The 13522-nt window shown below is 44.2% G+C and overlaps 1 protein-coding gene across 1 annotated transcript in view; it reads left to right on the top strand.

Moving 5' to 3' along the window:
* Window positions 1-7322: 7322 nt before the first annotated feature.
* The window catches only part of LOC307009893 (uncharacterized protein), a 44275-nt gene continuing 38075 nt past the window's right edge, over window positions 7323-13522 (top strand). Inside the window, exons 1-5 of the mRNA XM_079634083.1 lie at window positions 7323-7994; window positions 9100-9195; window positions 12344-12577; window positions 12668-12818; window positions 12945-13007. Coding sequence (XP_079490209.1) covers window positions 7383-7994; window positions 9100-9195; window positions 12344-12577; window positions 12668-12818; window positions 12945-13007 — 1156 coding nt within the window. The 5' untranslated portion in view covers window positions 7323-7382. The remainder of the gene's footprint in view (window positions 7995-9099; window positions 9196-12343; window positions 12578-12667; window positions 12819-12944; window positions 13008-13522) is intronic.

The raw sequence follows: 13522 nt of genomic DNA, 5'->3' as shown, positions 1-13522 counted from the left end.
CGCAAGCTTTTGAGACTAGCCAGTATCAGCCAATCGTCTATGTAACATGGCTAGGTCGAATGGAAGGACCCGATATTGGTAAGCTTCGCCCCCAAAAGCAAACCTCTGGAACTTCCTGTGTTGAATATTTCTATGTGAAAATATCCGTCTTTAAGATCGACCGTGAAGAACCAATCACGATGTTGAATTTGCAACACGATCTTCTTGATAGTTACCATCTTGAACTTGAGCGTTCTGACTGAACGGTTCAAGCCTCAAAGATCTAAAAACTGACGCAGTCCCCCATTTCTTTCTTTCTTGTGACAGCAGATGCGCTTACTCCTGTTTCACGGTAGTGGGAACAACACTGTTAAAATGAAGAGGGCAATGTATTTCTTTTTACTGTCTTTAGGACACAAAAAGAGATACCCGGCAGTAGATTTCACGCTGCCAAAGTCTTTTTAATACTTCCTGTTAGGGGAATGTTAAATGTTCTGTGTGCTGGGCGATAACAGGAAACAAAAAAACATTCAACATTTCGCTGGAAACCGCTGCCCCCCGAATCACCAGAGGTGGCAAGGATGTTACAGTGGTTTTGTGAGGGTGTGCCCCATCCCGAAGTGCGTTATGTGGGCTAGCTAATTGCTCAATAAAAATAGGCTCATGGTTCAAATTACGTTTTGGAAAATCGGGCAAATGGCATTTTAAAATTCCCAAAATTATCAAAGGTTGCCCAGAAAGTGTTGGACCTGCCACACTCAAATGCAGCATTTCAAGCATCCAAATATACCTCAACATCAGTCACTGGAACGTAGCTGGTGCATTTCGCATGCCGAAAGCCATGACAGAGTACTGTAGTTATGGATCAGCTGTGACAAATGCAGATATTTCAGAGGCAGGAGAAGTTAGCGGGACCTGCCAGTAGAGTCCTGCACGGGTTCAGGTAACCGACGGGTGACCCGCAAATTTAGCTGAAACGGGGGAAAAATATCCAACTGGGATGGATACTGGCGCGGGTTGGGTCGGACAAGGGGGAAACACGGGTAAACACGGGTTTAAAACAATAACAACAATATTTCTAGGATCACATCTACAAAAAATATGCCTGTATTTCAAGTTGATAAAATAATTTAAAATCCATATCAGTTTATTTGTGCCCGCGCAGGTGCACCCTCCCAGGAGTCTAGCTACTTTCACTTAAAAAAATTCATCATAACTGCGCGCACGATCTGCTTGCAGTCGTCGAGATGGATGCTGAGGAGTTGAAGAAAAGAATAGCTAGTGGAGATTGTAAAGTTGTCGACAATGCGTCATCAAAAATCAAGTCCATGTGTGTGGGATACATTTGGAGTTATATGAAGAAAACAATATTGTGAAAGGCTTTGCTGTGTTGGATAGCTGCAAATGTGGAACTTCATCGCTGAGGCGCAGATAACTGTGGTAACAAACCAAGCAGTTGTAGTATTTTTCTAATTTAACACTGTTAAGTAGCCTATGTGTGGTGTGCAGGGCGTGTTTGAACCCAAAATTGTCAGATGTAGGCTAGCTGAAATTGCCTGGCAGATATAGTGTTGTAGCCGAACAGCTTATTCGTCTGTTCGATTGGTAAAATATTATTAGGCTACTCAGTTTTGTGGTAACGTTTGCCATGTTCTTCATGTAGGCCTTTTGACAGCTTCGGCTGAAGTTGTCCGTGTGTTAATGGTCGTGTAATAACTTCTGTATGACCTGGCGATAAACATTTTTGTAAGTGTGTATATAATGTGATAGTCTAAACTGCTTTAATTTCGGTTGTGGTTGGTTGGTCGGCTGTTCTATTTTAAGCAAGTCGGGTCGGGCACAGATTTGAATTAGTGCTGCTGTCGGAAAACGGGTCGGATGCGGTTTTAAGCACTGCGGGTACGGGCGGGTGCGGATTTACAAAATCGGACCTGTGCAGGACTCTGCCTGCCAGTAGCCTTTTAGTAGATCTAACTTCGTAACATAATGAGCAGCACCAACTTTGTCAACAGAATCTTCCATTCTTGGAAGAGGAAAAGAGTCTGGTTTGGTCACAGTGTAAACTTTACGATAGTCGGTGCAGAATCTAAGGCCCCGTTTACACGATGGGAAAACGCAGATATTTCTCTGCGTTTTGGCCTGTCATTTACACGAAAACGCCGTTTTTATCCCAGAAAACGATCATTTCTAAAAACTCCGGCCAAAGTGGAGATTTCTGAAAACGCCGGTTATATGTTGTCGTGTCAACTGGGAGAAACGGGGTTTTAGGTTCTCTCTTGTCGATTCTGAGGATTCTGATTGGCTTGCATGGCTTTATCCTTCTCCCTACACTGCCGCCCATAGGTTTAGCATAGTTATAAAGGCGCTCGACGGCGTATTTATGCGGGTTGTGTGCACGATGTTATTATTGAAAACGGAGGGGGAGAAATATTCGTTTCTCTAAATACCCGGCTATGTGTAAATGTGGCCTGAATGTAGAGTCAGACTTTGGCACTAGAATACATGGTGAACTCCATGGACTTTGACTGCGAGTTGCAAATCCATGCTCTAACAAAAATGTTACCTCAGATTTCATGTCAACTCGTTTCTTTGGATTTATTCTATATGGATGTTATTTAATGGGCTGTCTATCTCCTACATCAATGTCGGGACACAGCAAGGTAGACTGGGAAGGAACGTCAGAGAACAGGCCAGAATAGTTAACAATTAAGTCACTAACTGCTTTACTCTGTTCTTTTGTTAAGTGGAAGAGATAGGATTGCAGATCACTCAGAATAACTGAATTCTGCAAAATCTGAGTTAATTTAACACAGTTTTTTTTTTTTTTTTGCTGTGTAGTGAATAGCTGGACCCTCCAAGAGTAGGTTTGGGCACCACTTCGCTATATAAAATATTTCTAAAATCAAGGGCACTGAAAAAAATGTCTGGCACTGTATTACACTAACACATTACCATGTTTATGTCACAGTCTTCGTCTGCACCTGTCTGTCTTAGTCTGCACTACACTCCCCAGAATCCTTCTTGTCTCCACACCTGAACTCACTTCCTCAATCATCCACCTGTTCATCGTCCTCATCATCTGTGTCACCTGTCTTCACCTTGTTAGTGTTCGTTTGTATCTGTATTTAGTTTGCTTCTGTTCAGTCTGTCCTTGTCGGTCCTTGTTTATGTTACAGTGTATATGTTACTGTGTATTGGGAGTGTTACCCTTCTGCATGTACCAGTTTTGTGTAAGTTTATACACAAAACTGGCCGACCATAAAAATATGGATCCAACAATAAGACTTCTGGGTCTCCGAAGACCGCAGTATAGAGGACTATGTCCTGGACTTTCTTGATCTGTCTCACTTGACAGGCATGGACGAGGTATGCCTCATGATTTTTTTTAGAGGGGGGCTATCTGAGCCACTCAGTTCAGTCATGCCATTGCACGATCCTAATTGGAGCCTTGGGTTTTACATCAAACTTGCATTGCAACTGAGTGGCTCTGCTTTTCAGATTCAGATTCAGATTCAACTTTTATTGTCATTGCACAAGTTTTCAGCCTGTACAACAAAATGCAGTTTTACATCTAACCAGTCAATAAATCATTAAAGTGCTTATTCTCATAGCAATGCTTAAAAAGTGTAGTGGAGAAGAGGTTATTTAACCTCACCTTCTGGGGTCTGTTGATCAGAAAGTCTAATATCCAATTGCAGATGGATATGCTAATGCCAAGCCTGTGTAATTTCATGATCAAATCAGATGGTATGACTGTATTAAAAGCTGAACTGAAATCGATGAATAGCATCCTTGCATATGAATTGCTATTATCTAGATGGGTAAGGGGAGAGTGGAGGACTGTGGATATGGCATCCTCAGTCGATCTGTTGGCACGGTATGCATACTGGTGGGGGTCTAGTGCAGGAGGAAAACTGGGCTTGAGGTGAGCTAAGATTAGCTTCTAAAGACATTTGGTGATGATGGGGGTCAGTGCTACCAGTCGATAGTCATTCAGGCACTCTGGGTTTGATCGGTTGGGCACAGGGATGATGATGGTGGTCTTGAGGCACACCCAGGGATGCCATCCGGGCCGGCTGCTTTCCGTATATTCACCCTGCTCAGTACTGACTGCACGGCAGAGACAGTGAGTCTGAGGGGTTGGTCATCAAGTGGGGGGGTAGTTTTGACAGGCGTAGTGTTGTTGTCCCGATCAAAGCGGGCATAAAAATTATTGAGCTCATTAGCAAAGGAGGTAGTGGTGGTAAGGGGGGTTGAATTTACTCTTCTGTAGTGTGTGATGGCCTGTATCCCTTGCCACATGCGTCGGGGGTCAGAGTTATTGAAGTGGTCCTCAATCAGAAGTTTGTGGATATGTTGGGCATTCCGTATTCCCCTTTTCAGGTTAGCCCTTGATGTGCTATAGGCTTCTGCATTGCCAGATTGAAAAGCAATGTCGCGAGCCTTTAGCAGTGGACGGACATCCTTGTTCATCCAAGGCTTCTGATTGGGGTATAACTTGATCTGCTAGTTGTAACATCATTGACGCTTGTATTGATGTATTCCGGGGCGACAGTGGCTCAGTGGTTCATGTAGATTGTCTACAAACTGGAAGGTTGGTGGTTCAATCCCCGGTTCAACCTGACCAAGTGTCGAGGTGTCCTTGAGCAAGACACCTAACCCCAGCTGCTCCCGACGAGCTGAATCGCTTTGCATGGCTGACACCGCCGTCGGTGTATGAATGGGTGAGTGAATGGGTGAATGTGAGGCAATATTGTAAAGCGCTTTGGTGGCCATTGGGTCTGTGAAAGCGCTATATAAATGCAGTCCATTTACCATTTACCATTCCAGAACAGAAGAAGTAATGTCAATGTCCAATTGGGAGTCAGAGATGGCATTGGTGGCGAACAAACTCCAGTCTGTGCGCTGAAACCCAAGCTGTAGTGCAGCCTCTACACCCTCGGGCCAGATCTTTACATTTCTCACTGTGGGTTTCACCCTGTTAATGAGGGGCTTGTATCTGGGCAGCAGAAGCAGGGATAGATGGTCCGATTGACCCAGGTGGGGGAGTGGTTTAGCTTTGTAGGCCTCTGGTATGTTTGTGTACACCTTGTCCAAAATTCTGTCACCTCTGGTCGGGCAGGAGACATGTTGGTGGAACTTGGGGAGTACAGACTTGAGGTTTGAGTGATTAAAATCCCCAGCAGCAATAAACGCCCCTTCTGGGTGTGCAGTTTGCTGTTTGCTAATGGCAGCATGTAGTTCTTTCATTGCTTGCTTAGCATTGGCATCAGGGGGTACATAAACGGCCGTAATAACAGTACATGTAAACTCTCTGGGTAGGTAAAAAGGCCAACATTTAACAGACAGATATTCCAAGTTCTCAGAACAGGGACTCCCGGTCATGACAGCGTTCGTACACCTAGCATTGTTGACATAAATGCCCAAACCACCACCTCTGGTCTTACCGGAGTCTTCAGATGTTCTGTCAGATCTAAACACAGTCCGCCCCTCCAGTTCGATCGCGACGTCCGGAACACGGCCATTTAACCAGGTTTCCGTGAAAATCATGATATTACAGTCCATAATCTGTCTGTGAGAGGAAATCCAGAGTCGTATTTCATCCAGTTTATTCGCCAGTGACCGCACATTGGCTAGGAATAAGCTTGGTAGTGGTAGCTTATATGGGGGTAGCCTTAGCCTAGCTCGTAGGCCACCGCGCTTTCCCCACTTCTGTTTACGGTCTTGACGCCGACTCCGAGCCCTCCTTCCTGGGAGAGCTGATAAGTTAGAGCCCGGCGTTCTGGCTATCTCTGGTGGAAATTGAAGATTTTGAAAGATGTTACTCATGCAGAGTGCGTGGATGTCAAGAAGTTCTTGTCTACTGTAAAATATATTCCCATGGTTGTAGCGAGGAAAAAACGCTGCTAATAATAAACAAACACTCAATAATTCGTAAAAACTGGGGAGACGCAGAGCCTTGCGGTGTACTCGCGACGCCATCGTTCATGTGGGGCTATAGGCCTCCGCCTGGACCACCCGAGGGGAGGTTGCGCCGTGGCCGTCCGAAGGGTCCTCACCGCCATGGCCGCCCGAAGGGTCCACACCGCCATGGCCGCCCGAGGGGTCCACACCGCCATGGCCGCCCGAGGGGTCAACACCGCCCTGGCCGCCTGCCCGTCCTGCGCCGCCCTGGCCGCCTGCCCGTCCTGCTCCGCCCTGGCCGCCTGCACGTCCTGCTCCGCCCTGGCCGCCAGCATGACCTGCTCCGCCCTGGAGGCTTCCTGCTCCAGATCAGCCACCCCTTCATCAGCCTCCAGGGCGCCCACCCCTTTGATGTTCTACGGCGCGAGGTCGCGCTTTATTGAAGGGGGGTGTTCTGTCACAGTCTTCGTCTGCACCTGTCTGTCTTAGTCTGCACTACACTCCCCAGAATCCTTCTTGTCTCCACACCTGAACTCACTTCCTCAATCATCCACCTGTTCATCGTCCTCATCATCTGTGTCACCTGTCTTCACCTTGTTAGTGTTCGTTTGTATCTGTATTTAGTTTGCCTCTGTTCAGTCCTTGTCGGTCCTTGTTTATGTTACTGTGTATTGGGAGTGTTACCCTTCTGCATGTACCAGTTTTGTGTAAGTTTATTATAGTAAAAGTTTGAATTGGAGCTTTGTGCCTCTGCCTTTCTTCACCCGCACCATACCCGTGACAGTTTATAACATTACGTGCAAACTTTCATGTTACTGGAACATTGTGTGCATAGTTTCACTAGCTTTGTTTCGGGTCTCATCCAACCACATTCCCAAACATAAACTTTCCTAAAAGTTCAGCGCTTGTTCTTCTACTTTATAAATTATATCATTTCAAGTTTAAATTTCAACATAGTGCTTGTTTACATTGGAAAAGTTTCTAAAGTTAATCGTTACAGAAATTGGATTATAATTATTAATAGCATGTTAATATTAATATGTTGGACTCTGTTTCTGTATTTGAGTATATAGCCTTTTTAAACATTCATTATGAGATTCCATGTATTGGTATATAGTTGATATTTTCTATGTATATGATGATTCGATAGAGTCTCTCTCACGTTTGCTGCAGTCTCAATCATGATCCAGTTATGATATTGTGATGTAACATGATTTATATTATTGTGTGGTGTAGTTGGCGATGCTAGTACTAAGTACAGAAATCAGTTTGTAGAGTTAAATCATAATTAGTTCAGCGTATTTTAGACAACTTTGTTGTCTAAATACGTCATTAAAAAATAAATAAAAATGAAATGAACAGTTACAGTAAGTCACACCCTGCAGAAAAACCTGTTTCTTAGGTATGTTACCAAGGAGGTATATAAACCCTTCAGTTGGAAGGAACTGTGGAGCTGTAGTGTGTATCGTCTCTCCATCTGTGTGTTCATATACAGTGAAATGGCAGAAGCCAATTTCTCATGGGCTGAGGATCAGTTCAGCTGTTCAGTGTGTCTGGATCTCCTGAAGGATCCAGTGACGATTCCCTGTGGACACAGTTACTGTATGAACTGCATCTCAGATTGCTGGGATCAGGAGGATCAGAAGGGAATCTACAGATGTCCTCAGTGCAGAAAAACCTTCATACCAAGACCAGTTTTAAGTAAGAATGTGGTGTTTGCTGAGATGGTGGAGAAACTCAAGGCGATGAAACTTCAATCTGCTCCTGTTCCTCCTCCTGCTACTCCTCATCGACATCCTCACACTGGATCGGGAGATGTGCAGTGCGACTCCTGCACTGGAAATAAACAGAAAGCAGTGAAGTCGTGTCTGGAGTGTCAAAGCTCTTACTGTCAAATTCACCTTGAACAGCATGAGAATCTCTTCAGAGGTAATAGACACAATCTGATGGACGCCACTGGACAACTGCAGGAGATGATCTGCACTCGACATGGTAAAATGCTGGAGATTTACTGCCGTACCGATCAGCGGTGTATCTGTATGCTGTGTTTGGTGGATGAACACAGAAATCATGATACTGTATCGACTGGAGTGGCAAGAACAGAGAAACAGGTACTGCTCCTCACTGGATCTCATGAGCAACATTATTTCATGATGTTTCTTTCATTTGTTATGTGATTTTTCTCTCAATCAGGGAAACTGTTGTAATTGATTGTGTTTTAGAAAGGTAGACGGCCCTATCTTGTACCCAGCGCAATTGACTTTGTACACCGACGCATGTATCAATCCTATTTTGCACCCGCACCACAGCGGACTCTTCCCTCCACAAACGCACGTCTGCAAATTAGGGAATGAACTTGCGCTTGGGGTGCGGTTCAGCGAAAAGAGGAGCGTGTTCTGGCGCAAACGCTCCCTGGTGCTATTTTGCAGTTCCAGAAAACAATTTGCCACAGACCAGGAAAACCTAGTCTAAAGACAGTGGCGCGTTATTCAGATGCTAAAGGGCACATGTTTGGCCATAATGTAGCGTGTGCACTTTGATTCTCTCATCTACACAGATGCGCGTTTGATGCTTGCGCAGGAGTTTTCATTTTTGCAAATCATATATTATTACAAGGAATAATATTAACATACGAGGGAAATCATTGTTGTGTCCATGAAGATGTGAAATTTTTTATTTAGCTTACACATTTACCCAAAATATTATACGCCTGTTTAACCGAAGCTTATTTGGGTGGGTTTCTCCCATTCCCATACAATGCACTTCTCAGTGTTTTACGGCCCTGACGAGAACTTTGGTCTCCTCAGCTGTGAACCGCTCCTGGCATTCGCCTGGCAAATCCGCCCTTATAATAGCAATCCGTGTTGGAACAAGCGCGTCTGCTCTTAAAGGTAATGTGAGATGACGCTCTGATTGGTTTATTGCACGTTACGCAAACCACACCTATGAGTAATGAAGCTACTTCCGACCAACACATTTTAGATTTGGGTCGGGCGCAAGAGTCATTTATCCCGCCGGTATAATAGCAACAGCGCCCGGGATCCGCCCACAAAGTTACTTGCGTTTCACGTTTGATACTTGCGTTTCAGATCGTTAAAATAGGGCCCATTGTGGCTTTGATCAAATAAATGCAGATAAATAAATAAAGATACAAATAAATAAGATACCGGTTTACAAAAACATGTATTCATTTAATTATATATCTGTTTTCTGCAGAAACATTTTGAGGAAACACAGAGATACATCCAGAAAACAATCCTGCAGAGAAAGAAAAATCTAATGCAGATGAGAGAGGCTGTGGAGTCTCATAAGGTGAGTTTGGAGAAGTTTGAGAAGTCTCCTTCACACTCTTAAACATAAAGGTGCCAGGAAGAAACAATGCAGTAGAAGGACTTTCGGTTCTGTGAAGAAGCCTTCAGTGAAAGATTTAATAAAAATGATATGACTTATATGAATTATAAATGATCTGATTTTTGAAAAACAGCTACATGAGAAGGATGGCAGAATTAAACACCTGGCCTAAAAACAAAGTCTTTTATACAGTAAATCACATCATAATAAAACAAAATGCATTGTAGATTTCCAGAAAGTGGAATAAAGAGTGTGAAACTGGCTACAGAAAATAAATAATATGGCCTGGATCCAGCTGACTGTGCTAAACTCGGGATAAGAGACAGACAGACTAATATTAGCGTACAGGTCCCATTCTTCTAACAATGTAACAAGTACATTGAATGTTGTGGGAAGTGTTCCCAGTTCCGTTTGACCTACTTTATGCAGCCTAACAATCTAAATGTATAGAAATGTCATAGTGTGTTTTGTGTATGCTACATTAAAGCGATGTGTCTTTAATCTATATTTAAAATGACATAGTGTGTCTGCTTCCTGAATAATGCTAGGAAGACTATTACAGAGTTGGAGTACTAAATAGGAAAATGATCTACCGGCTGCAGTCCACAATGATTTGTATAGTGATTTTCACAATACACATCATATCAAAGCAGCTTTGCGTAAAATTATTTTGATACAGTTGATTTTTATATTCTAGATATTATCAAGTGGTACAAATTTTGAGACTGCAATAGATGTGAAGATGTGACTATAATGCGTTAAGAGCTTGCTCAAGTGATGCAACTGATGTGCATTAGTTATTGAGAGCATATCGTCACTTGGATATATTTTAAGATGGAAAACTGCTGTTTTACAAATGCTAGTAATGTGGCTTTCAAATGAAAGATTGGTCTTAAAGAGCACACCCAGGTTCCTAACTGTTGACCAAAACTTGACAGAGCAGCCATCCTGTGTTAGACTGTATTCTAAGTATTATGTGCAAAAGGTTTTTGGTCCAATAATTAAAACGTCAAGGTTACCAATGTAAACCCCATTCCCTGAAGGAGGGAACAGAGACATTACATCAGAGCGACTGATGAATTGGGATCTCGCCTGAGAGCCCAATCAACTTTGAGTGTAACAAAACAAGCTAATAGATATTGGAAAGCTAGATTTGCTTTGCGAACCACGCCCCACGGAACGGGTATATACAAAAGTGCGGTGCACTCGTTCAGTTAAGTTTTGCGCTGAGGCTCTTGCAGGTTCACCACCTGATCCCTCAAAGGGGTGGTGGGAACCTTAGGCACACATCCTGGCCAGGTACTCAGGATCAGTTGAGAGTTAGCCGGCCGAATTCCAGGCACAATTTCAGGAAAGCTCTGATCGGACACTTTCGGGGGTCCTCTCGGCGAGAAGAACAATACTCAACGAACAGGTTACACTTCAGAGTGTAAGCGTGCCTCGTCTCCCGGGGGTAGATCAGTAGATCACTCAAGTCCCCCACATGTGGAGGATCCCGAGGTCTGGATGCAGGTGCCCTGGGTGCCCTGTCTCTGAGAAAGCGGGTCCTTCCCCAGAGGGATCCGCCAGGTATTGACTGTCACAAGGAGCATTATATCTGGGAACCAGGTCCGGTTGGGCTAGTAAGGCGCAACTAGCAAGACCTGCTCCTCGTCCTCCCTGACCTTGCACAGTGCCTGTGCGAGTAGGCTCACTGGGGGAAACGAATACTTGCGTAGGCCCTGTTGCCAGATGTGTGCCAGCGCATCCATGCTTAGGGTCCTTCCTGTCAGAGAGAAAAATAACTGGCAGTGGGACGTGTCCAGAGATGCAAACAGGTCTACCTGCGTGGCCCCGAAACATTTCCAATTCAGCTTGACCATCTGGTGGTGGAGTCTCCATTCTCCCAGGAGTGTGGGCTGTCATGAGACCTTGTCGGCTGCACGATTGAGTTCGCCCGGAATGTGAATGGCTCAGTTGTGACATGCAACGAAGCGTAGACCACCCTGATGGTTGATAGTCCAGACCAGTACATGCTGGCAGCGATCTGAAGAGGGGCAGGGTGAGCCGAACTGCTAGCAACTCCAGGCAATTTATGTGCCACTGCAGTCGAGGTCCTGTCCAGGAGCCCGAGGCAGCATGCCTGTTGCACATGACACCCCAGCTGGAACATGCTTCTCCTGCTCATAGAAAAGTGGTCTCTTATAAAGCAACCCAAGTGGTGTGACTACAGTTGCAGATGCCATATGCCCCAGGAGCCTATGAAATTGTTTCAGTGGAACCACTGTCCTGCCTCTGAACGAGATCAGACAGTTCAGAACCGACTGAGCGTGTTCGTCTGTGAGGCGCGCTGCATAGTTGACCTAATTCAACTACATACCAAGAAAAGAGATGCTTGATTGAGATCAATTGAGAAATAAAAGTCCTTCAGGTGGATCACTGCAAACCAATCTTGGGGTCGAATTTTTCTGAAAATGCACTTCTGCATCAACATCTTGAATGGGAGCTTGTGCAGGGCCTGATTCAGACACGCAGGTCCAAGATTGGTTGTAACCCACCGCTTTAGTAGGTGCATGACACGAAAGCCACCTTAGCGTGCTTTCGGCCCAGACGAGGCAGCGATCATGACTGTCAGACTAAGACTGGAAACGACAGTATCCAGAAACACACAGGTGGAATGACATCTTTAAAAAAACACAAAATCACACACATGCTTACTCTTTTAGGCTCGTTTAGTGCTGAAGCGCACAAGGAGATGGTCGCTGCACAGCGTGCAAGACTCTGTTAAAGCCTGCAGCGTGCTGCAATGTTCTATTGTTGAAACTAAAACTCTCAGGCGAGATCCCAATTCGTCAGTCGTTCTGTTATATGCATTCCGTTAGTCATGTGAATTGGTATGTTTTGTCAGGCAGCGAAAATATAGAGCTAAATATAGATGTTTCCTAATGATATCTCCTAAGGGTAGCATGTACAGGGTGAAAAGCAACGGTCCTAGTACTGAGCCTTGCGGTACTCCGTACTGTACTTGAAGAACCATTTAAGAACCTTTATTTTTAAGAGTTTAACACTAGAGCTCAATGTCTGTGTGAGGTGCCATTAAGAGCTGATTGTAATGTGTGTCCTATAATAGCGTTCTGCACATACGGCAGTTGAGGGCAGTGAGAGGATCTTAACTGAGCTCATCCGCTCCATTGATAAACGTCGCACTGAGGTGAAGCAGATGATCAAAGATCAGGAACGAGTTGCTGTGAATCAAGCTGAAGAACGACTGGCACGACTTGAGCTGGAGCTCGATGATCTGAGGTGGAAAGAGACTGAACTGAAACAGTTTTTAAACACAGATGATCAAATTCATTTCCTCCAGGTAACATATATCTTCTTTAACACAAGACTGAAGACTTCAACAGGCTTCTCTAATTGCACAGAGTTTATGTTTTTGTCTTTGTGTCTATAGAGTTGCCCGTCTGTCTCTCTCTCTGGATCTACAGACGACTTCACTGTCAGTTCTCGCCCCAATTTTGATGAAGTACTGAAATCTGTCTCTCAACTCAGAGACAAACTGCACCAGTTCTGCACAGACGAGATAGAAAGGTTATCTAATACAGGTAAATACTGATTTACTCAGAAAAGAGTTGTGCCCCGTTCATTAAATATAAAATGGTAGTAGTTTAATTCTCGTCATGGAATTAAAGTGCTGGCACTGATGCACAGATGTTCTTTGGTGTTCATAGTGAAAACCGTCCAGATCATTGTCCCGAGTCATCAGTTTATGACTAGGAAGGAGTTCCTACAATGTGAGTTACAATGAAAACACACACAAACACTGGCGATCACTGGGAGATCCTCTTCTGTCCTAATTAAACATGATGATTTAAACAGGGGTTCGTTCCAGGGACATGATCCTTTTGGTTAGGGCCATTTTGGTGATTTCAAATATCAACAGTGTTTCTTAGTATTGCTTACTGCACATTTACTGACTGTTTATTTTAGTGATTTCAAATATCAACAGTGTTTCTCCTAAATCACTTTCTGCACCTGTTTCAAAGTCATGTGCCGCTATACAGACCGGTCTACCTGAGTGCATGCTGGTTAGAAAATTTGCCTGACTTGAGACGCGCTGACGCCACATCATGTGTGTGATGTATTCCATAAAAGTATCGCAAGAGTGATTCAAGGTGTTTATTCCAACCCGATCTCATGAGGGGAAAAAAAAAGATTTTACAAGGTGGATATTTCGTACGAATTCATACAACTTGATTTGTATTAAAATATATGATTTTTTTTAGGGTTTAAACAGATCGTACGAAAA

The sequence above is a fragment of the Phoxinus phoxinus genome (genome assembly GCF_949152265.1).
Source record: "Phoxinus phoxinus genome assembly, chromosome: 1".
Lineage (NCBI taxonomy): Eukaryota > Metazoa > Chordata > Actinopteri > Cypriniformes > Leuciscidae > Phoxinus > Phoxinus phoxinus.
This window is presented reverse-complemented; position numbering and strand designations above follow the sequence as displayed.